At 46.0% G+C, this 25,486-nt stretch overlaps 1 protein-coding gene across 1 annotated transcript in view; it reads left to right on the top strand.

Annotated features, from left to right (window-relative positions):
- The window catches only part of LOC311240729 (rho GTPase-activating protein 27-like), a 218,618-nt gene that overhangs the window by 172,732 nt on the left and 20,400 nt on the right, over positions 1-25,486 (top strand). Inside the window, exons 12-17 of the mRNA XM_084329302.1 lie at positions 2,560-2,627; positions 18,521-18,608; positions 19,244-19,345; positions 21,691-21,789; positions 22,196-22,274; positions 22,457-22,576. Coding sequence (XP_084185428.1) covers positions 2,560-2,627; positions 18,521-18,608; positions 19,244-19,345; positions 21,691-21,789; positions 22,196-22,274; positions 22,457-22,576 — 556 coding nt within the window. The remainder of the gene's footprint in view (positions 1-2,559; positions 2,628-18,520; positions 18,609-19,243; positions 19,346-21,690; positions 21,790-22,195; positions 22,275-22,456; positions 22,577-25,486) is intronic.

Here is a 25,486-nt window from a genome sequence, read left to right as displayed (position 1 = left end):
GAGATCAGGCCCACCACCACTGTGTCGTCAGCAAATTTGACGATTGTATTGCTACTCCGCTGAGCCACACAGTCGTGTGTGTACAGGGAGTAGAGGAGGGGACTCAGAACACAGCCCTGGGGGTCCCCTATGTTGAGGGTGATGGATGAGGAGGTGCAGTTGCCTGCTCTCACCACCTGGGGTCTGCCAGTCAGGAAGTCCAAGACCCACTGGCAGAGGTCATAGCCCAAGCCCAGGTCCCTGAGCTTGGCTATGAGTATGGAGGGGACTATGGTATTGAATGCCGAGCTGTAGTCGATGAATAGCATTCTCACATAGTTCCCCTGCCTCTTGTCCAGGTGTGATGCTGCTGTGTGCAGCACATGGGATATGGCGTCCTCCGTGGACCTGTTGGGGCGGTATGCAAATTGCAGGGGGTCCATGTTGATGGGGAGGGAGGAGCAGATGTAGCCCTTTACTAGCTTCTCGAAGCACTTCATGGCTATGGAGGTGAGAGCTACAGGGCGGTAGTCGTTGAGGCAAGCAGGCTTGGATTTTTTGGGTACAGGGATAATAGTGGACTTCTTCAGGCAGGTGGGGATGACAGCCTGTTCTAAGGACAGGTTAAATATGTCAGTGAATACTGGGGCCAGTTGGTCGGCACAGACTTTTAGGACGCGGCCGGGGATGCCGTCTGGACCTGCTGCCTTCCTGATATTCACTTTTTTAAAGGTCCGCCTCACCTCATGCTCTGTTACCCTGAACACTGCGCCTCCATCAGCAGCCGACCCCCCCCCCCCATTGCCGAGGCTTGTGAGCTGGTGTTGTTATTACCAGCATCAAACCTCGCATAGAAGGTATTGAGGTCATTTGCTAAGGAGATGTCACTGTTCAGTTTGAGGGAGGCGCCTTTGTAGTCTGTCATCGTTTTGAGCCCCTGCCACATAGCTCTAGAGTCAGCTTGTTCAAACTGGAGTTCAATTTTATCCCTGTAGCGTCGTTTGGCCTCTGACACTGTCCTCCTTACGTTGTATCGCGCCACCTTGTGGTCATTCATGTTGCCTGCCTCTAGGCCGTCGTTGTATGCTTTGGTGCGCTCTCTCAGAGCTTCACGGACGGATTTGTCTACCCAGGGTTTTTGATTTGGGTAAACTTTCATTTTGGTAGTGGGGATTGTTTCTTTCACCCTAGTACAAACATGCTCCCATGCATCATAGCACAGTAAACACTAGTGTGTGCTAAAGTGTTAGCATGCATCATAGCACAGTAAACACTGTAGTGTGCTAAAGTGTTAGCATGCATCATAGCACAGTAAACACTGTAGTGTGCTAAAGTGTTAGCATGCATCATAGCACAGTAAACACTGTAGTGTGCTAAAGTGTTAGCATGCATCATAGCACAGTAAACACTGTAGTGTGTTAAAGTGTTAGCATGCATCATAGCACAGTAAACACTGTAGTGTGTTAAAGTGTTAGCATGCATCATAGCACAGTAAACACTAGTGTGTGCTAAAGTGTTAGCATGCATCATAGCACAGTAAACACTAGTGTGTGCTAAAGTGTTAGCATGCATCATAGCATAGTAAACACTAGTGTGTGCTAAAGTGTTAGCATGCATCATAGCACAGTAAACACTAGTGTGTGCTAAAGTGTTAGCATGCATCATAGCACAGTAAACACTGTAGTGTGTTAAAGTGTTAGCATGCATCATAGCACAGTAAACACTGTAGTGTGTTAAAGTGTTAGCATGCATCATAGCACAGTAAACACTAGTGTGTGCTAAAGTGTTAGCATGCATCATAGCACAGTAAACACTGTAGTGTGCTAAAGTGTTAGCATGCATCATAGCATAGTAAACACTGTAGTGTGTTAAAGTGTTAGCATGCATCATAGCACAGTAAACACTGTAGTGTGTTAAAGTGTTAGCATGCATCATAGCACAGTAAACACTAGTGTGTGCTAAAGTGTTAGCATGCAGCATAGCACAGTAAACACTAGTGTGTGCTAAAGTGTTAGCATGCATCATAGCATAGTAAACACTGTAGTGTGCTAAAGTGTTAGCATGCATCATAGCACAGTAAACACTGTAGTGTGCTAAAGTGTTAGCATGCATCATAGCATAGTAAACACTGTAGTGTGCTAAAGTGTTAGCATGCATCATAGGACAGTAAACACTGTAGTGTGCTAAAGTGTTAGCATGCATCATAGCACAGTAAACACTGTAGTGTGTTAAAGTGTTAGCATGCATCATAGCACAGTAAACACTGTAGTGTGCTAAAGTGTTAGCATGCATCATAGCACAGTAAACACTGTAGTGTGCTAAAGTGTTAGCATGCATCATAGCACAGTAAACACTGTAGTGTGCTAAAGTGTTAGCATGCATCATAGCACAGTAAACACTGTAGTGTGCTAAAGTGTTAGCATGCATCATAGCACAGTAAACACTGTAATGTGTTAAAGTGTTAGCATGCATCATAGCACAGTAAATACTGTAGTGTGCTAAAGGGCACCTCAGCTGCTTTAACATAAAGTCTTATTTGTTTGTTGTGTCGTGTCTGTTATCCTGTCTGTTTGTCTGTAGGGCCATCTGCTGGAGAAAGCAGGGATCCTCAATAAGACCAAAGTGGTCGACAACGGCAAGAGAATCAGGTAAGCAGTTGAACCCTTTCACTGTCACACTACAGAAGGTTAACCCTTGCACTACCACACTACAGCCCTTTCACTACCACACTACAGACGGTTAACCCTTTCACTACCACACTACAGCCCTTTCACTACCACACTACAGACGGTTAACCTTTCACTACCACACTACAGAAGGTTAACCCTTTCACTACCACACTACAGAAGGTTAACCCTTTCACTACCACACTACAGCCCTTTCACTACCACACTACAGACGGTTAACCCTTTCACTACCACACTACAGGTTAACCTTTCACTACCACACTACAGACGGTTAACCCTTTCACTACCACACTACATGTTAACCTTTCACTACCACACTACAGAAGGTTAACTCTTTCACTACCACACTACAGAATGTTAACCTTTCACTACCACACTACAGACGGTTAACCCTTTCACTACCACACTACAGGTTAACCTTTCACTACCACACTACAGACGGTTAACCCTTTCACTACCACACTACAGGTTAACCTTTCACTACCACACTACAGAAGGGTAACCCTCTCACTACCACACTAGAGAATGTTAACCTTTCACTACCACACTACAGAATGTTAACCTTTCACTACCACACTACAGAATGTTAACCTTTCACTACCACACTACAGAATGTTAACCTTTCACTACCACACTATAGAAGGTTAACCTTTCACTACCACACTACAGAAGGTTAACCTTTCACTACCACACTACAGAATGTTAACCTTTCACTACCACACTACAGAAGATTAACCTTTCACTACCACACTACAGAAGGTTAACTCTTTCACTACCACACTACAGAAGGTTAACCTTTCACTACCACACTACAGAATGTTAACCTTTCACTACCACACTACAGAAGGTTAACCCTTTCAGGTTAATCCCCAGGCCATCAGGCTGCTCAACGAACAATAAACACTATGCAACAACCATCAAATGCACACAGCACACACATCCACACGCACACACTCACTTTAAACAAACAACACACTGCAGCACCCACTCTCCACACTTTAGATCACCTAAACACACTTTATATTTATTGGTAAAGGATTTGCACTACAACTCGTACACCTTACTGTAAATTGTACCTAAATTGTACCTCATCCCATTTCTGCTTTGCACTATATAGTGTTGTATATTAGTACATTACATAGTATATTGTATATTGTATGGTAACTCAGTTCTATTTCATTCTGGCCTCCGCTCAGCGTCAGTCTGCACTGACTTCACTTTGTGCACGTGCACTGAATAAAAAATTCCACAATGTACCTTTACATACCAACATTTGTCTGGCCACACCCCAATCCGCTTACCTTCATAAGCAGGTGTGTGGTCACCTACTCGCCTCCTTCTTCACTTTCACCACAAGGAAGTGCCTTCGGTAGATACCCACACTTGACGAGGTTGTTTAGTTGAAGAAAGTTGATACGTGTTTAAATTTTTTCTTGCTTTTTTCTTCTCATATATTTCAAAAGAAAAAAGCTAAGTTATAATGTTTACCTCGGAGGGCCGCGCTCGCAACGCCACCCTTTACCAGCGGTTCTCCATTTCCGCCTCTGTCGTACGTCTTGGAGCGGGGTTGAGGCCTCTCTCGTGGTCGGCAGCCACGCCCGGTAGGCGTCCGATGGGTAGTTTGCCTCTCCAAGGAGCTGGTGCACCAGCGCCGTCTCCTGTGGGATGGCCTGGTTCTGGCTCTGGTTCCTCTGCTTCCGGGGAGTCGTCCCTTGTCGGGCGGCTGACGCCTTTAGTTGCGGGGGATTTGAGACGCAAACTTTTTGCGTCAGCTCGCTCCCGTCGCAAGATGGTGGCTTGCAGACGCGAACGGCCTGGTTTTGGTGAGTTGCTGGAGCCGGATGAGGATGCGTCTGACTCTACATGGCCGATGGAAACGGAGGACTACATGATAGAGGCGGACGGGTTCTTGTTCGAAGGCCCGGTGGAGACATGTCTCCCGCCTGTCCAGGTAACACTGGAGGGGGGTGAGATGTCTCCTTGGGGTTCCTCGTCCGCAGATGTTGGGTTAGAACCTCCGACTCGGCGGCGGGATGCCCTGCTATCAGAATGTGGCTCCTTAACCAGTGGTCTGCTGCATGTGAGGGACGCGGGCTTGGAGGGGGAAAGTATGCAGGGGGAACTGCGTGCTTTGTTCCCCGAGCTCATGGCGGCGGCGGCAGTCGCAAACGGCGTGCCGCTGCCGCAGCCACTGCCTGTTCCTATCCCTGACGATCTCATAGGTCATCTATGGCAACGTTGCCCGGTGAGAGGGGTGGACGTTGTCTGCCCATTTTTCCCTTCAATGGAGGCCTACGTCCGTCAGGGACAGGTGGTCTCCCACATCATGGGCCTTACTCCCGCCTACGTGCAAGTCACGCGGGTGGTGGGTTTGGTAGACGGCATGAAGGAGGGCGTGCCACGGCTTGATAGGCCGATGGCGGCGCTCCTTTGTCCTGAGGTGGTGTGGGAGCCGTTACGGAAGCCGGTTCCCCAAGGGAAATTGGCGAGGCGGTTGGCGTTTTGGAGTGACCAGTCATTTATCTCCGGGACGCAATCTCTAGCTGCCACTTCCAACATCGCGCAGCTGGCGAGATTCATGTCCGGGATACTGACGGGCGGCACGGAGCTGACTGATTTACAACATGATCAGCTCGCCCAGTCGGCAGGAGCCATCCTGCATCTGATTCAGCCGCAGGCTATAGCCGCTGGGAAAGTACGCGCCCTGGCCACTCTAATCCAGCGCCACCTTTGGCTGGAGCAGGCGTGTGTGCCGGAGAAGAAGAGGACTCCACTTATGACGGCACCCCTCTCCGATGCTGGATTATTCGGGTCGGCCTGCAGGGAGATGCAGGAGGAGCGCTCCGTGCTCCAGCCTCATTTCCCCCCGCCCGATGTTGCCGGTGGAGTCAGACGGCCGCCGCGTCGTCGAGGTTCCTCCGCCGTGGCCGCCGCTGCTACCACCGCCACTGCTGGACCTTCGGCGAAGAAGGCCAGGAGGAGAGAGGGCGCCTCCGCCACTGCAGCCGGCCCATCTACGCCCGGAGGTGACGGTAGGGATCGTCGTGACCAGCCGCCGATCGTTTACCGTCCCTCCGGGGCTCCCCGGGGTGGCAAATCCCGAGCGGCTCGTGGCAGGCGTCGCTAAGATAATGACTTGTTCCCTTCCCGGCCCTACTATGATTTTGTTGAAAAATGAAGAGTATTTTTTGTTAACAAACTGTGTGTTTATTCACCAAACATATGATGGCGATGCAACCAATGTTCCCTCTAATTTTTTTTCGGTCTGAGCAAACACTCAAACCTCCTGAGCAGACATCAGCAACTACTGAGCAACATAAGTCACCTGCCGATTAACCGGTTAGTTGATAAGCGGCGGTTTGTAAAAAATCTCAGAATCTTAATTTCCCTCAATGTCTAACATAAAAATATATAAATTTTGCTGATACAGAGAGAAATAATACAAAAAGGCATATTATATTCCTTAATCAAATATTTATTTGACCATTGATTGACGATACAGAGCAAAGTCCTTACATTGGCGGCGGCGGTGTGAGTCGTGTCACTAACTTTTGTCTTTTTAGGAGGCTGACTCGTCATTATTTTATTAAGTGAATTATAATGCGACTTCAAGGGTGACCATATTGTGATTTTTTTTTAAAAGAGGACACTGCCTTCAGCCTCAAGATACTTAATGATACTCAAAGTTTACTCAAAGATGCCTTATCATTATAATATATTTAAAGTATGCCTCCTCTGTATGGATATACAATTATTGTTTATATTATTTTATATAACAAAATAATATCTCTATATAACCAAAGTTACTCAACATGCTGTATTATGCCTAAAGTAATCTATCTGACAAATCTCAAGAAAATAACTAAATCAACCTATGACAAAATAATATATATTTTCAAGTCTTACTGGACAAAATAAATAACAAGAAAAATATGAAGTAATGTTCTAAATAATACCTATTCTGTATTAGAAAATCCAGCTTAAAAAATATATCTTTGTATCTTTTCAATGTAATGTAAATTATAAAACAGTAACCTCACAAAGATACTAATTTAAAAGTGCACTATGCAGTTTCAGATTTGTTGCAATTAGTGTAGTAAACTAATTTATTACACACATAATCCTTAGAATGATTGTATCATAACAAGCATCTTATCAAACCAAAACATCATTTTGAGGCATCAAAATAGTTTTCAATTATTTTCTTTCTCTCTCTGTATAGCTGCATACTTCAATCAATTCGGTCAACTTTGCCATCAAACTCTCGCCTCGCACTGCTTTGTTTGTAATGTTTTTCTGTGTCCATGTGAGCTTTGAGATCGCCACCACTTTATTAGACACAGAAACATATGGTCAAGCTTTGCATGCGTTGCACTCCGCTTCCAATTAGTCTCGACCGGGACGATAAATTGGGAATTTTCTCTGCATTTCATCTGTAATGTACATTTTCGCGTTGGCATTGTGAGGAGCCAGCGATGCTGGTCGGATCTGTGCTTCCTGCTCTGTTGTGTGTGTCTGTGTGAGCGCGCAGTAGTGACGCCCACAAAGCACTGAAAGCGAGGCTTCTCTTGGTAACGTCACAAGCAACAGGTTACCGTAGTATTCGGTGCAACGCGCCAGTCAATTTAACTACATGCTTATTTTACACAATCGTTTCTGTGCGCGACAGAATTCAGATGTGCACGGGAGCGTTTTGCCATGTGCGCGCGTGCACGGGCGCACCTTAGGGGAAACATTGGATGCAACGTGTGAATCTTTCGCTAGTATGGGTTTGATAGGAGGGCTAGACGTTACATTCATGTTAGAGCTTAAGCAAGGCCTGCAGCCTACACTCGGTTGAAAAAGGGGTTTTTCTGCCTCGACCTGAATCTTCACATAGGTAGAGGTTAGTTCTGTACTCTGTTGCTTAAACAGTGATATTGGGCTGCAACACTATTGTGTTGGTTTGCAGTAATGCTCGTATGAAAACGTACCGCGGCTCAGCCGCTCTCTCTCTCTATCAGATTTTTCTGTGTCTTACAACATAGATACGGGTGTCGGGTTCACACACACACACAACTTGGCCTTGCTATAAACCCTGTTCACAGCTGTGTCTGTGGCTAGCGTGCATTGACTTAGCTTGCGCTATTCATTAGCATTGCTACTGAAGGTACCATACGGCTGTTGTTGTTGTCGTATGCAAGGGTTGGGCTTGCGAGGGGGTACCGGATAAACCCCTCCTTCCCTCTTCTGATTGGTCAGGGGGTTATTGGACTCTCTTTTCATTCGGTCAGGGCCAAGCTGTTAGGCAGCTTGGCACGGGGGGGGGGGGGGGGAGGGTTTCCCAGACTCCGCACCTATCACAGGCGGTTGAGTCTTGGGTTTCCCCCCGTCATAGTAAACGTCACTAGGCACGTTTCTATTGGACGACGGCTTCCATGAGTTTAGACCCGTATGTAGGGTCTGTTGTTGTCAAGTTGTCGGGGCAGAGCGTAAGAACTTACTGTTCTACTACGCTCGATATACGTGTAACTTGAGTCGGTTGGTCACATGACTCAATGTTACCATGACTTTTCAATCTATGGCTCACATGGGAAGTCTCTCTGAGGAGTTCCGTCTCTCCTCTGTGGTAGGGGTGGCGGGATGTAAAAATGTAAAAAAAAATTACCCTCGGCTGCGTCACGTGGGATTCATGTCAGTCGTTGTTTCTTTCTTTTTTAAATAATAAAAAGAGTGGAGAATATGAAGCACGACAAACTTCTTGTCGTTCTCCCAGGCGACTTGAAGGACCAATGTTGGTGTCTGGTTAGACTATTCATTGATGTGTTTGGGTCTCGACGCATACATAGTGCTGGCTCGGGGTGTTTCTGTTCAGAATCATGCAGGAGGCTAGTACGCCTTGGTTGTTCGTTATTAAAACAGCGTTTTTATAGGACAACTGGGATGGGGGATTTTTTCCTCTTCCGAGAGCCTGTTAACGGAATAGATCAGAACATAGGTAGAGGGCAGGGTTTCCGTTAGACATTTTTTTTGCCGGCCTCAGTGTCCGGTAGATTTCAATCTACCGGTCAAATGAGAGAAATTCCGGTCAGAGTTTATTGAGCTTAAAAACAATTGATAGGCAAAAGAATGACAACAAAACAAAAGAATGACATCATCAAGGCATGTAGATTTATAATATTTTTACTTAAAACTCGGCTACTTTTGCGTATAAAGTCATTATATTCAAAATAAAATAAGTCCAGAGACACTGCCGACTTTAAATCAAATAGACCTCTGTGGGCAGTCGCCCGACATTAATTAACAACAGTCTGTTATGATCACATTTTTATGAGCTAACGAATTCCGTTATATTGGACATTTGTATTAATTATATCAAGCGAAGAACTGAGAAATTTGGCAGAGAGAGACGGCAACATTATCGTGGGTTTTCGTGACGACTCTCTCTCCACCTCCCAATGACTTATTTGCGAGAGTATGTCGATGCAGAGCAGCAGATTCAGCTGTTATTGGCTCTTTTCTGGGGACCGCACAGCAGCGCCCCCCACCCAACATTGAATTGCCAATGGCTGAATTGGAGTACTGCTGGAGTACTGCACTGTGCTGCTGCTGCTCCGGCTCTGCAGCTTCACAAAAGTTCGCACACCCAGCACTAAGCTCTCGCTGACAACGTCGTTGTCATTATTAGAAGCAACGATGAAACAAATGTAATGATTGTTTCGTTCATCGCATAGGCTATTTAATTTGAGCCTATTTTAATACAATTCAAATAATCAAATTGTGCTTAGACTCAGGGAATTATTTTCACCGGACATTAAGACCGGAGAGATTAAATATGTCGGACTTCAACAGATTTTGCCGGTCAAATACCGGTAATTACCGGCTAACGGAAACGCTGGTAGAGGGGTCTCACGCCCTTGGGGTGGGCCACTGAGCCCGGTATAAATGGGACTGTCTGGGTGGCGCCCTCTTTTCATGTTTAAGATCAACACGCATATCTGCCCCTTCTCCTGGAGTTGGCATGTCGGTGTGGTTAGGGCATGGGACTGGTTCTGGTCACGCTGGTCCGGATCAGTTAAACCCGTTGTCCGCCGGGGATGCAGATCTGCTGTTCTGGTACCCTGAGGGACTTGGGCTTTTTTCAGGGGGGAAAAATGCCGGGTCGGTCCGGGTGTCACAGGGTTAAGCGCTATGGAACCCTTGTTGGGTGCATTGTATTCTACACTGTCGTAATGGCTTACGGCCGTGCCAACCTGTACACGCCCGATCTCGTCGGATCTCGGCCGCCACGCAGGTTGGTCTTGGTTAGTACTTGGTTGGGTGACCTCCTGGGAATACCAAGTACGGGGTGTTGGGGCTGGTTTTCCATTCTTGCGCTCTTCTCTTACGTATGGCGAAGAGGGGCCTGTTGGGGTGGTCTTTGACCTCCTCGGGGGACCCTGTGCTCCCCGTATCACCGGGCCCGGTCCGAAGTAATGTTTTCGTTGACCCGTAGGCCCGGGATAACCCTGTTGGAAACTGGAACACGGGTACTGCGGTAGTGCCGCAGGTATGTTTTGGAGTTTTTTCCTGAGGGGTTATGGGACCAACCACCGCATAGGGTAACGACTAGGTGGTTGGTTCTCTGGTGTGTTGGAGCAGTGTCAACTCCCGGGTTAACCGGTTGAGGGTGCCCCTGCACGTTCATGACGTCTGCCAATCGTGTCAGCCTTCTCTGCAGGGTACAAATTAGTCACACGCCCACCGCCACAGGCTTGTAGATTTAATGTTTGGCCGTCATAAATTAAGGCCTGGGCGCCATCTGGCGGCCAACAAAGTCCACTGCATGCGTCGGCTAGAGCTGCCGCGATCGCTGTTGCATCACGCTCACCCCAGAGTTAGGCTGAATACCGCGTCACCGCTGTTTTTTATCATAATAATAAAGTTGGCTTGCGGCTCTGCAGATATACCCTACTCGGTTCCAAGCGACCCTATTGGTCCAGCCTGGCTCTGCGGCTCTGCAGATACCCCCTACTCGACGCGTCACACTTTGTAGCCTCTGAACGAAAACAGAACGCCGCGCCGCCATCTTTACTGCCTCGCTAAGGATGCATTTCATTCAGGATTTGTTTGCGACAGAACCAAGTGCAATAAACAAAAAAGAATGGATTCACTGTGTATTCTGCCTTATTTATTGATGAAACAAAACCGACATCAACCCAATTTACCACCGAGCGGAGAGTTTAGTGTCACAACAAGATCGCTGATGTGTTAAGTTTGTTGTTGTTATTAGCCTAATACTACAGTCAGCCGATATAGAGAGGTAACGTTAAACCCGGGTTTGCTTGGTAGAATACACAATGAGAGGTAACGTTAGCGTTGGCAGAATAGACGCAACGAGAGTCTGGTTAATGTTGTTATTGATTGATTGATTGAAACTGTGTTAAACTCTGGCTTGCTGCAAGCCCTCGGACATTATGCCCACGGAGCTTTCAGTGTACACAAGCGAGCGGCGGCGGCCCCGCCTGCATCCCCATTCCCCACACGGAGACAAACGGAGTAGTAGTACCTGGCTGCAGTGGAAAAGGAACGAAGTACCAGGTGCCTAAAGCGGGTCGAGTCGAGTAGGTACTATGCAGTGGAAAAGCGCCATTAGACTAGAGGCAGGCTATAAGAGTAGACTACTAAAAAAAAAAAAATGCATTCAAACTTTTTTTTTTTTTTGTGCGCACTGTGCGGTAATTAGAGTATTATATAGTAATAATAACACATGGCGATATACTAAAAAGCTATTTATAATTTTTGGCTGGTAAAACATCTGGATGGCTGGTAGTTTTTAAAATCTACCAGCCAAATGGCTGGTAAGTCAAAAAGTTAAGTTTGTTCCCTGCTTCTCTGCCTCAACCCCTCTGGGTGGGTTTTTTTTAAATGGAGGCTTGGTCATGCAACAACGCCAGCATGCGCCCCTTCCGCCGGGGCGGCTGTGTTCAGCTGTCCCCTCTGGCGCCTGTCTCGTCCGCAGTCTCCAGGCTCGGGTTAACAGCCTGTTGCCTGGTTTTCCCCGGTGCGCTGCCTGCTTCCGTTGGTTAACCTTTTTTGTGTGCTTACGGCCATGCTGACTGCCTGTTCTGCAGGGTCAGTGTGCCAGGCGGTGTACTATTGGGGGGACAGGGCCCGCTCGGCTGAGGGGCCTTTGTCCGAATACGCTGGCGATGTGGGGGGCGGGGTCACTAAGTGCCCACCTGGTGGGGTCTTGATGCTGGCATCATGGACTTCTCCGGGCCCCCGTTCCAGGGGGTCCAGTCCCTTTGGTGGGTCTGGGCCTTCCTTCGCGCTCCGCTGCTACGGCCTTGCCACGGGGTTGGGTTTGCCCTTGACCCCGTGTTTCTGGGGGCAGTAACGAGGTTGTTTCCTCCGTTCGTTCCCGGGTGGCATGCGGGTTGTGCGTGTGTGTAGTCGTGGGGTCAGGCCACGGTCTGCTCACCCTGTGCGTTGAGTTGCTTGAGTGCCTCTTCGCACGGTCGGGTCCGTCGCCCTCCCGGGAAACCTCTAATAGGGGGGGTGCCCTCCATTAGGGGGGGTCGGGGGGGGCTTGGCCCTCCCTGTTCTGATGGTTGTGGGGGGCTTTCAGCGGGGTGTATTTGTCGGCCGGTGGCTCCGCTCGGCCTCCCTTTGTGCATGAGTGATGCCGAGCGGATCCACTATGATACAGAACGATAGGTTATGACTATAACCAAGTTCTGTCAATAGTGGTGACGCTCGGCATCCGACGCCGCTGCAGCCCTTGATCTCACCTTGTGGTGAAAGCTTGGGAAGGAGGAGAGCAGGTGACCACACACCTGCTTATGAAGGTAAGCTAACGAGGGGTGTGGTCAGACGAATACTGGGATAAAGGTAAATTGTGGAATTTTATTCAGTGCGCGTGTATGCGGGGATAGTGCATGAGTGATGCCGAGCGTCACCACTATTGACAGAACTTGGTTATAGTCATAACCTATCGCTATTGTTACTGAGGTGGATAACGTTAGCGAAGTTAGCACACGCACATACACGCACACTGTGGGCCAGCCAGTGACTTTGGTGGTGTGTGCTATTGCACATATGTGTGTCCCGTTTCCATTTGCACACGCACGTACACACACACGCACATAGTAAGCCATCACTGGGAACGCTCAGAGGAAAGGGGGGCCGAGAATATCTGTGTCCATCTGTGTGTGTCTCGCTCTCTCTCCCTCTCCCTCTCTACATCTCTCTCTCCTGAACCTATTTCATTCAAAAGGAAGACATTGATGGACAGTAGCTATACGTATAAATTATAGCTCAGTTGTAGCTGTAACAGAATAATTGTATTAACTATTAATTAACTATTATTCAATAGCGTTTCAATTATAATGAATTAAAGAATTGTATAAAGAATTTTCCATGTTCTGTCATCTAATAATATATTCCATTGCCTTACCTATCTGTAGCAAAGTCAAAATGTTGGTATCGTGACAAGACTACAACATACAAAAGCAGCTTGACAACCGATATCCCTTGCGTCTAGTAGGCATGGGCCAATTTGTGATTTTGGTGGTATGTGCTATTTGCACAGATGTTTAGCCCTTAGTATGCACACGCACATTATGCATGTAATAAATAGTTTGTTAATAAACTCTGTGTTACTTGAACAATTTTCATTGTGCTCCTAAATTTCTTTGTGTGCTCCTAAATATTTTTTTTGATTTTATTTATAAGAAATCTATTTAGGAGCACATGTGCTCCTTGGGAAAAAGGTTAGCGTAGAGCCCTATATATGGAGACATTAACATTACGTTATCAAACATAGGGACGAAGACTGTAAAAAAAAGTGTTGACAATGTTTTATAATCTTTATGTTCATTTTCATCATAAGAATTATGTGCCCCCGAAATACAAAAAAAAGCCCCCGAAAATCAATTAAGGGGGGCAAAAAAAGTCCTGAAAAAAAATGTTAATTTCTAACCCTGCTGTCAACGGTTGTTCACAGGCATCTTTGGTTGGAGCAATCTCCCCTTGAGGAGGGGAGGGGTCTCCTCCTCAGGGCTCCCCTCTCTGCGGGTGGACCTTGGTCTGTCCACGGAGGCGCGGGCGGTATTTGACCTGAGCTCCACACCGCCCCACACCGCGCAGCCAGCGGTGAGAGCACGGCCTCGCCAGCGGCTGCGGCGAGGCCCCCGGCCAGCGGCCATGTTTCCCCCGCCTGAGATACCCTGGAGACAAATAAAACTGGTGATCACAAGGCCGACAGCCTCGGCGGCCCGAGGGATCGGCTATATTAGATGGGCACGCCCTAAAAAAACGTTGCCATCTAGCTGTGTCTAGCACGCTCTCCGGTTACTCCCCCCCCCACTACGCTACAGGACTCAGGGCTCTGATTTGTCCCCTTTGGCTGCAGGCCGCGTTCTTCCAGTGAAGCGCAAGCGGCCCCACATTTCGCTTCTCACGGAGACAGGGGCTGACACCCAGTTGCTAGCTAGGCCTGGGTCTGTCTATGAGAATGCTGTGCTGTCAAGCGGCTCCCACACCACACGTCCTGCGTCTGTGTTTGGTGAGCCTGGTGTTGTATCTGTCGACGGAGCAGGGTTCCCTGTATCAAATTTTTTTTGTCAGAGTGGGAACTCTAGGCCCAGGAGGTCGCAGCGTGGGTTCCCCCCAGCCCCGCCCTCGCCAGGCCAGGTATTACGTTAGTGCCTCCCCCGTCTGGACTTCCGATCCTGCGGTGGTCAGCAGGCACGCGTAATTTGGGTGGTAGTAATATCACTACAGGGCTACGGTGTATAGAGACCCACCCTATCGGGCAGTGTGAGGACCACACACCATGCATGTCCAGCTGCAGAGCAGGCTGTCCTCAGCAAGCTAAGCCGGGAAGATGCTCAGCGGGGGAGCCTATGTCACCAGGGGTGATGGCCGCTTCCCCTGTATCAGACCGCCCCTTCTGTCGAGGTCCCCCCCTTGGGTGCGATTGCCTCGTTGGTAGAGTCAGGGTGCGATATCCCGGCTCCACGAGACACCCTGCTCGCGCGGTTGGCGAGACCAGGGTTGACAACGCACAGCGGGAGGGACCGGGCCACCTATCTACAATTCCTAGCGGACCAGCGGCAGTTGGCGGCGGGGGCGCTTTGGAATTTTTACCACGTATGGCTGCAGTGGTAGCCATATGTCAGTGTGGATGGAGAGAATGCTGAGGGCGGCGCTTGTGTTACAGTTTACACACCCCCGCCCTCCGTTTTTGGGTTTGGTACAGACTCTATTATCAGAGTCCGCGGCAGTGACAGCCCTGGCCGAGGAGATTTGTTCTCTGGCGGCGAAACAGGCCGCTGTGGTCCCATGGGAGGACGCGATGTGCAGCGTTTCCTCCCGATATTCTCTGGTGCCCCTAGAAATCGGGGGGGGGGGGGGGTCAGACCCATACTGGACCTGTCCCATGGAAGATTCAGAATATTGACTGTCACCCACCTGTTAAGCGCTGTCAGGTGGGGGACTGGTTCACCTCCATAGACCTGAAGGATGCGTATTCGCATCCCGATCTTCCCTCCTAGGACATACCTACGCTTCCTTTTTCAGGGCTTAGTGTACGAGTACCAGAGGCTGCCGTTCGGCTACTCTCTGGCTCCTCGCATCTTCACCAAGTGCGTGAAGACCGCGCTGGGGCCTCTGCGTCGTCAGGGGTATACGAATTTTATTCTACCCTGGACGATGTTCTGGTCCTCGGCCGGTCAGAGAAGATTGCCAGGTCTCATACCAGGCAGGTGGTGGGATTCCTCACCAGCCTGGGTTTTGCTGTAGACTGGAACAAGAGTTCTCCTCTTCCCAGTCAACGGGTGGAGTACTTGGGCTTATTTCTAAGCTCAAGATCTATATGGGCATCCCTCTCAGAGCGGCCCTCGGCGCGCTCGGGAGGTTCCGTCCTAGGACGGTTACGGCGCTGTCTGTGATGCGCCTGCTCGGTATGATGGCATCTGCTCACTCTGTGGTCCCTCTTGGCCTCCTCTTCATGAGGAGGATACAGAGGTGGTTTTCCAGTATGGAAATAGACCCGGTGAGAGACAAGTGGAAGCGGCTGCAGGTTCCCATGTCAGTACTGGGGGACCTCGCCCTCTGGGGAGGGCCTGGGGCCCTCACCAGCGGGGTCCCCATTAGGGGTGGGACGATACATCGATCCAGATCGATACATCGATGTAATTATCAACAATCGAATCGGATCGATGCGATGTAATAAGATCGATTCATATCGATACTCTTATTTTGAAAATCCTGTGGCGAGTCTCATATCTGCCCAAGAACAACAGCAGTAGCTCCGTGTGTGTAGATGTTACAGCATAGCATTCTCCCTTTCTGTGTGTGTGTGTGTGTGCGCGCGTCTTTGGAAAGACCAGATGAGGTCAGAGGAGTTTGATGTTTAAATGTTATTTAAACATAAACAATATAATACATAATAAATGTAGGCCTATACATGATCATGCAACATCAACAAATTGTTGTAGGAACGGTTTGGGAGAGGGAGGTTGTGAGTTTTGAGTTCCAAAAAATGTAGCTTAAAGTTTAAAGCTCAATATATAAAAACGTGGCACTTTACAGTGAACAGGAGGTCTATTTGTATTAAAAACAATAGATTGATTTTCCTTTAAATGTCTGGAAGAGCTCAAAAATACAAATGTCAAATGATATTTTCATTACCTTTTTTTTGTTGATCTAAATGTTACCGATTGTGTTAAATGGGCATATGATATCATCTCATATCGATCGCAGGCACCTGAATCTAATCGTATCGTATTGTATCGTGAGAGACTTTGTGATATCGGCAAATATCGTATCGTTGTCCAAAGAATCGATATCGTATCGTATCATGATGAAACTGGTGATTCCCACCCCTAGTCCCCATGGGCAGCAGGCTGTCACACGTCACGGTCTTCACCGACGCCTCCCTCACGGGATGGGGGGGGATGTGTCGGGCCAACGCAGTAGGGGGCAGCTGGCAGGACCATGCTGCCCGGTCTGCACTACATTTCAATGTGTCGGAATTGAAGGCAGTCCTTCTGGTCCTCAAACGGCTCGGCCACCTTGTGGTGGGCAAGCATGTTTTGATCAGGACGGACAACACGACGTCAGCGTCGTATTTCAACAGACAGGGAGGAGTATGCTCCCCCCGTCTGCACCGGGCGGCGGTCGAGCTCTGGCTATAGGCGTCTCTCAATCTGCGCAGCCTGAGGGCTCTCCACATTCCCGGCAGGGAGAATGTGGGTGCAGATGTGATGTCGCGGGGCGGTCCTCACCCCGGCGAGTGGGGACTATGTCCAGACATAGTCAGACAGGTCTGGGACCGATTCGGGGAGGCCATGGTGGACCTGTTGCGAGCAGACTGTCCCACCAGTGCCCCTTGTGGTTCTCGGTCAGTCGGAAGGACAACCCCTCTCTGGGGGTGGATGCCTTCTCGATGTATCCGTGGCCGCCCGGGATTCTGTATGCGTTCCCCCCCATACACCTGATAGCTCAGCTGTTGGGGCGGGTACGTCAGGAGCGTGGGACTTTTATCCTGGTCGCGCCGGGCCGGGGCTCGGCTGTGTGGTTCCCGGCCCTGACTCTTGGTGGCCCCGCCGTGGCCTGTTCCGTGGTCACCGCGGGCCCTCTCTCAGGCGCGCGGAACTCTGTTCTGCCTCCTGTTCTGGGGCAGCCTCTAGGCTTGGCTGCTGAAAGGGTGAATCTGGTGGGGATGCGCCTTGACTCTTCTGTGGTTAACGCCACGCGCGCGCTCCGTCCACTACTGCGGCTTACGCAGGGAAGTGGCGTATGGTCGAGAGTGGGGGCGGAACATTGTTCAGCCACCCTCTCGTGGGACGTTCTTGCTTGGCGCACGGCGTCTCAAGCCTGTGGAACGTTCTCTGTCTCCGAGTCGGGACCTCCAACTGTTCTGGAAAGGCTGTTGGGGGCCACGTTTGAGCCTCTTGAGCAGGCGCTGTTGGATCGTCTGTCTTATGACCACGTTCCTTTTTTGGGCCATCACCTCCGCTAAATGCGTGGGTGAGCCATATGCTCTCTCTGTGCGGTCTGAGTACCTGTCTATTCAGGCCAATAGCAGGCGACTCTGTGGCCTGATCCGGCCTTCGTGCCAAAGAATATCCGGAGCTCTTGTCGCTCCTGGGATATGGTGCTTCAGGCGTTTCGCCCTCCTCCTCACGCTAGTGGCGTCTCGCTCTTAGCGCCCTGAGGTCCCTTGGATGTTTTCCGCTCATGGAAATCAAACTGGGAAGGGTGAGGCGTGACCACTTCCGGTGTAATATAGGGGACGCATGGGAGTGGCATGGTCACGTGCAAGTGGGTGCATTTGTTTTGTTTCCCAGAGCACACTAGGTGCTAGAGATAATGGGTTATCTCAGAAGGCAGAGCGAGACGCTCAGCCAGTATCATATAACTAGGGTTATAGGATAACCTTACGTTATTTAGCATCATTTGACCAATTTATTGAGGGGGGGAGAGTGGTGACACACAAATTAATTTCCAAGACTAACAATCTCCCTAGCATTTAAGGCTTTTTTTCTTTTTTCTTTTTTGCTTGAGCACAGTGTGTGCACCTGCAAACAGTGTTGTCCATGGTTATGAATTCATACAATACACACACCCACTAGGCTACTACAGGGAGCCCCACTTATTTAATATATAGTGCAAATTAAGTGTTCAAATTAAGGCATCCAATACGATTAACCACTGTCTTATCTTAATGCAGCAATATGCAACGTTTCGTCTTGGCAGCGTAGGCATCGATGATCTATTCTGCTTTATTCTACTGTCTGTTTTTACAGTATTTAGACTGTTCACTCTTTTGTTTTGTAAATAGGCTACAAGGTATTATACTGATGATGATGTGTTGTGTTCTGCAGGAAGAACTGGAGCCAGTCCTGGACGGTGCTTCACGGAGGAATCCTCACCTTCCACAGAGACCCCAAATCTGCTCCTACTGGCACCTATGTAAGAGCCTGTTAATACATAACCCAGTATTACTGTTAATACTGCTGTAAATACATAACCCCACACTAAACTACTGTTAATACTGCTGTAAATACATAACTCCACACTAAACTACTGTTAATACTGCTGTAAATACATAACTCCACACTAAACTACTGTTAATACTACTGTAAATACATAACCCCACACTAAACTACTGTTAATACTGCTGTAAATACATAACTCCACACTAAACTACTGTTAATACTACTGTAAATACATAACTCCACACTTTAACTACTGTTAATACTACTGTAAATACATTACCCAACACCTTTGAAAATTGGGATGTTTGTTTCCAATAAATCTAACGATGAACCTTGATTCCAAAGACTTTTTACAGATTTTTGCTGGATATATTTCCGATAACGATGAAGTATTTATTTGTCTGTGTACATTTCCGATAATGATGAAGTACTTGTTTTTAATGCGTACATTTGTTATAATGATAAAGTACTTGTTTTTATGCGTACATTTGTTATAATGATGAAGTACTTGTTTTTCTTTGTTATAATGATGAAGTACTTGTTTTTCTTTGTTATAATGATGAAGTACTTGTTTTTCTTTGTTATAATGATGAAGTACTTGTTTTCCAGAGTAAAACCAACCAGATAGTCCCAGAGTACACGGTGGAGCTGAGAGGAGCGACGCTGAAATGGGCTCCGAAAGACAAGTCTTCCAAGAAGAATGTTCTGGAGGTGCCTGACATCTACTGCTATTTACTGTCTGATATAACTCTACTGTCTGATAGAACTCTATTTACTGTCTGATAGAGTACTCTATTTACTGTCTGATAGAACTCTACTGTCTGATAGAGTACTCTATTTACTGTCTGATAGAGTACTCTATTTACTGTCTGATAGAGTACTCTATTTACTGTCTGATAGAACTCTACTGTCTGATAGAGTACTCTATTTACTGTCTGATAGAGTACTCTATTTACTGTCTGATAGAGTACTCTATTTACTGTCTGATAGAGTACTCTATTTACTGTCTGATAGAGTACTCTATTTACTGTCTGATAGAACTCTATTTACTGTCTGATAGAGTACTCTATTTACTGTCTGATAGAGTACTCTATTTACTGTCTGATAGAGTACTCTATTTACTGTCTGATAGAGTACTCTATTTACTGTCTGATAGAGTACTCTATTTACTGTCTGATAGAGTACTCTATTTACTGTCTGATAGAGTACTCTATTTACTGTCTGATAGAGCAAGGGTTCTCAAACTTTTTCATACCGTGACCCCATTTTATTTAGGATTTCTTTTGGCGACCCGACACTTAACACTTTGATTGCCAGCATGGGTTGGGCTATTTATCGCTTGAGTGCCAACGCTTTAGTCAATGGATATTTGCGAACGCATAAACTATATCTTAAATTATGGCTATGTGTCTAATACGCCCGTCGCTTATCAATGACTTGCTTGCAGTCAACATGTACGAAACTGATTGTTTTTTCATCTGTACATTTCCGTTTTATACCGTTTTGAATACGAGTATAGTTTTGAAAATTTCAAAAAAAGAATAATAATAATAATAATTACTGGAATACACAAAACACGTTGTCATTTTCCGGCTGATTTATGAATCGTTTTCAAATAAATGCTAGATTATCGATAGTATATGTGTACGTATGCACGCTAGAGAAGCGGGCTGAACACACACATACACACAGACACGTTGTGAAATATGTGAAAAAAACATCTGATTACCCCAAAACTGGTAAAATAGATTCCTTACCTCAGATCAGATGTTCTGCAAAAAGATTATTCCAATTCCTGATCGCCATTCCAAATATCGATCACGTTTATTGATCCAACATTAGACCTTGAAACAGATAATCCACGCTGCTTTCGGTTGCCCCAATGAATGCAATAGTATCGGGTTACATGCCTGAGAAGTAAAAAATCCAGAGTTTTCTTTTCACATGCATTTTCATTGAGTCCATTCCAATGGGTGCAATACCATCCGCGAGACGATAGGGGGCGGTATTTCCCCTTTTCGAGCTCATAGACAGTCCCAATGATAACGTGAGGCTGGATTGATGAAAAATGAATGGATATCGCTAATAAAAGAAATAACGATTAAATAACGAGATTTGTCGTTGTTGGCACTCAACGCATGGCGGCCAACAACGAGATTTCTCGTCGTTGGCACTCAATGTGTTAATGTATCGCATAATTTCAACGTGGAATTAAGGAATATCAAAATAACACACTTTGTTGAACTTAACTCATTCTACGCCAGCCACGAGAAAAGTCGGGTTAACTCGCCAACCGTTCAGCGCCAATCACGAGAAAACTCTGGTTTTAATCGTTATTTCTTTTATTAGCTATATCCATTCATTTTCATCCATCCAGCCTGATGTTATCATTGGGAATGGGTCTGAGCTCGCAAAAGGGCAAATACCGCCGCCTACGCCTTCCAGCTGGTATTGCACTCCATTGGAAATGGTGTAGTTTCTTTTCGCTATCAGCTCTATCTTTAATCTTTCAAAATGTTCAGTTGCTATCGCTATCAGCTCTATCTTTAATTTTTCAAAATGTTCAGTTGCTATTGCATGCACTCATCTGTGTTTCACTACACACATGAGTGCATGCTTATCAACTGTTAGTCTGCAACACTACTATCACCGACATCTAAGAAGGGAGATCCCCCCTTGAATGGCCCTTCTAAGGTTTCTCTCCTCCACACTGCCTGTGATGCATTTTTTCCCTATTGTTAGGTTTTAGTGAGTTTTTCCTTACCTTCGCGTGGGGTATGCCTGGGAGTGTTGCATTCATTCATTTATTTTGCATTTATTGTACTTTTGTTGGACCTTATGGTGTTCTTGTTTTGTTCTTGACTTACTGTTATGTTTCTTCTTGACTTGTTTAAAGAAGACGTGTCCGGCCCATGGGGACATTAACGTGTGTTGTCGGGCCTTACAAATACATTTGATTTGATTTGATTTACACTATTTCATTTCATTTTATTTTATTTTTTTATTACACATTATTAAGTTGTATTTAGTTGTTGTTCTTTTGGTTTTGTGTCCAGCTGAAGACTCGTCAGGGCTGTGAGTACCTGGTGCAATACGACACCGAGAGCATCATCTGTGACTGGCACAAGGTGGTCCTGGACACCATCAGACAGCTGGTAATTTATTCTATTCTACTTGATTTTATTCTATTTTAATACCTGGTGCAGTGCAACACTCACAGAGTCATCTGTGACCCTAGACACCATTAGACAACTGTATTCTATTCTGGTCTGCTCTATTCTGCTCTGTTCTGTTCTATTTGGTTCTATTTCATTCTATTCTGTTCTGTTCTATTCGGTTAATTTCAGTTGTATTTGATTTCAGGTTAAATACATCAATTCTCACCATTGTTTTTCTGCAGAAAAAGCAATCACACACAATATTGCAATTCAGGAAGGCATTCAGAATGTCACAGGCCATCTAAGGATGAGGTGTCATTTTATTTTAGATGACGTGTTTAACTCCAGAATACATTTCACAACATAACCATGATGATGGATTTGTATGTATTTTCATGGCCAGGACCAGGACCATCAATCGGAGGAGGACGATGAGGACAATGTCTCCTCAGACAAGGAGGACAAGGACAGGAAGAGGAGCTGTAAGTAACGATGAAGGCCGGCCTGTCTGTCTGTCTGTCTGTCTGTCTGTCTGTCTGTCTGTCTGTCTGTCTGTCTGTCTGTCTGTCTGTCTGTCTGTCTGTCTGTCTGTCTGTCTGTCTGTCTGTCTGTCTGTCTGTCTCACTCTATCTCCCTCTCTCTCCCTCTCTCTCTCTCTCTCTAGCCACCAGGAGTACAGCAGGTACATCAGACACAGACCCGGGTCGCGTTCGGACCAAACTACGCAGGTTCCTTCAGAGACGCCCAACGCTGCAGTCTGTCAAAGAGAAAGGCTACATCATAGGTAGATACTACTGTCTGTCAAAGAGAAAGGCTACATCATAGGTAGATACTACTGTCTGTCAAAGAGAAAGGCTACATCATAGGTAGATACTACTGTCTGTCAAAGAGAAAGGCTACATCATAGGTAGGTACTACTGTCTGTCAAAGAGAAAGGCTACATCATAGGTAGATACTACTGTCTGTCAAAGAGAAAGGCTACATCATAGGTAGGTACTACTGTCTGTCAAAGAGAAAGGCTACATCATAGGTAGATACGACTACATGTATACGACATTAGACTACATGTATACGACCTTAGACTACATGTTTAAGACCTTAGACTACATGTATAAGACCTTAGACTACATGTTTAAGACCTTAGACTACATGTATAAGACCTTAGACTACATGTTTAAGACATTAGACTACATGTTTAAGACCTTAGACTACATGTTTAAGACATTAGACTACATGTTTAAGACCTTAGACTACATGTATAAGACCTTAGACTACATGTTTAAGATATTAGACTACATGTATAAGACCTTAGACTACATGTTTAAGACCTTAGACTACATGTTTAAGACATTAGACTACATACATTAGACTACATGTTTAAGACCTTAGACTACATGTATAAGACATTAGACTACATGTTTAAGACATTAGATTACATGTTTAAGACATTAGACTACATGTATACGACCTTAGACTACATGTTTAAGACCTACATGTTTAAGACCTTAGACTACATGTATAAGACCTTAGACTACATGTTTAAGACATTAGACTACATGTTTAAGACCTTAGACTACATGTTTAAGACATTAGACTACATGTTTAAGACCTTAGACTACATGTATAAGACCTTAGACTACATGTTTAAGATATTAGACTACATGTATAAGACCTTAGACTACATGTTTAAGACCTTAGACTACATGTATAAGACCTTAGACTACATGTTTAAGACATTAGACTACATACATTAGACTACATGTTTAAGACCTTAGACTACATGTATAAGACATTAGACTACATGTTTAAGACATTAGATTACATGTTTAAGACATTAGACTACATGTATAAGACATTAGACTACATGTTTAATACCTTAGACTACATGTATAAGACCTTAGACTACATGTTTAAGACATTAGACTACATGTTTAAGACATTAGACTACATACATTAGACTACATGTTTAAGACCTTAGACTACATACATTAGACTACATGTTTAAGACCTTAGACTACATGTATAAGACATTAGACTACATGTTTAAGACCTTAGACTACATGTATAATACCTTATACTACATGTTTAAGACCTTAGACTACATGTTTAAGACCTTAGACTACATGTATAATACCTTAGACTACAGTACATGTACAGGGGAGGAAACTAACTTTTTGGCTTACCAGCCAACTGGCGAGTATCTGATTTTTTTTACCAGCCAAACAGATTTTTTACCAGACAAAAAAAATCGCTAATTGTGATAATTACTTCTTTGTATGTCTTCGTCTAAATTGATTTTCAATCATAGTAAAATAATCACACCGTGTCTCTATTCTTTAAAATATTTATTAGCATAAAACATTAATCTCTACTCTTCACAATATTAGCATAAAACATATTAACATGAAAGAGGTATCTATTCTGGACTGGGTTGGGCTGAACTGGGCAGTGAAAGATGCTGGGTTGGACTGGGTTGGGCAGTGAAAGAAAAACACCGAAGTATGTTGTGAAGTGTATAGATAGATGTGAAATGTATAGATGTAGCAGTAGTCTATCTGCATGTCATATGTTATGATGAATTGAAAATGGGGGACCCTGGTGTAAACAAGACGAAAGTCTTTCTCTGGTCTGCATCCCCTTAACAATTGTGTGTATTGAGCCGTACTGTATTGTACCCATTCTGCAATCTGTTAATAAAGTTTTCAATCAAGTTAACTTTGAACCTCGGTTGTCAAGCCTCGTCAATGTTGTGTATGCATCTGGGTAGGCACACTGTGCCTTTAAGACAGCACGGTGGTCTTACGACAGTGCTGTGAAGTACCGTCAAGTGTTGTGGTAACGTCAGTTGGGTTGGTGTGCTGTTGTGCACAGTGCACTGGTTGAGCTAGCCCCTTTCGTGACTGCGATGTGCAAGCCATGGGCTTTTGAGCATGAAATAAAATGTCTAACCTTACGTCGTAGTCCGGTGCTTTTTTGGAAACATTATAGTCATAACAGATACACCTAGCTGGCTGCTTTGAGCACACGGGGCTAACGTTAGCTAGCAAGCAGCTATCGCTAAAACGCTAACTAGAAGCTAACCACTGTATACAGTTCCAGTAGACTAACATTACACCTCTGTGATTTAAATGTGTCCTTAGTAACTTATACTCGAGGGTTGTACTAGGGTTGGATGCAGTTCCCCGTTGGTCAGTCTGTCTGTTTTCCATCTTCTGCTGTGTTTAACGTTATCCGTTTGAGAGTGCTCCTGATGGCTAGCCTAGTAACGCAGGACTTTTATCATTATATGTCCGCGGGTTGGCCAGTACTGCGCGAACGTTTATTAAACATTATATGTCCGCGGGTGGTCTTGTGCAGTGCTCTCGTGGCACTGTCAACTAAAGCGAGCACTCAGAAGACGCGCACCGTTTGCCAGTGCAGTGATTGCAGAATGTTTTTTTTTTTGTATACTCGCCAGACTGGCGAGTGGTATTCATGAATCACTCGCCAAACGTAAAAAATACTCGCATTTGGCGAGTAAAGTGGCCTAATTTCCTCCCTGTACATGTATAATACCTTAGACCAGATATAAGACCTTAGACCAGATATAAGACTATATGTATAAGACTCTCTCTCTCTCAAAATGTCTCTCTGTCTCTCTCTCTCTTCTCTCTCTCTCTCTCGTCTCTCTCTCTCTCTCTCTCTCTCTCTCTCT

This window comes from Notolepis coatsorum, assembly GCF_963971535.1.
Source record: "Notolepis coatsorum genome assembly, chromosome: 14".
In the NCBI taxonomy this organism is placed as follows: domain Eukaryota; kingdom Metazoa; phylum Chordata; class Actinopteri; order Aulopiformes; family Paralepididae; genus Notolepis; species Notolepis coatsorum.
The sequence above is the reverse complement of the archived record's forward strand: the minus strand, read 5'-3'. Positions and strand labels throughout refer to the sequence as shown.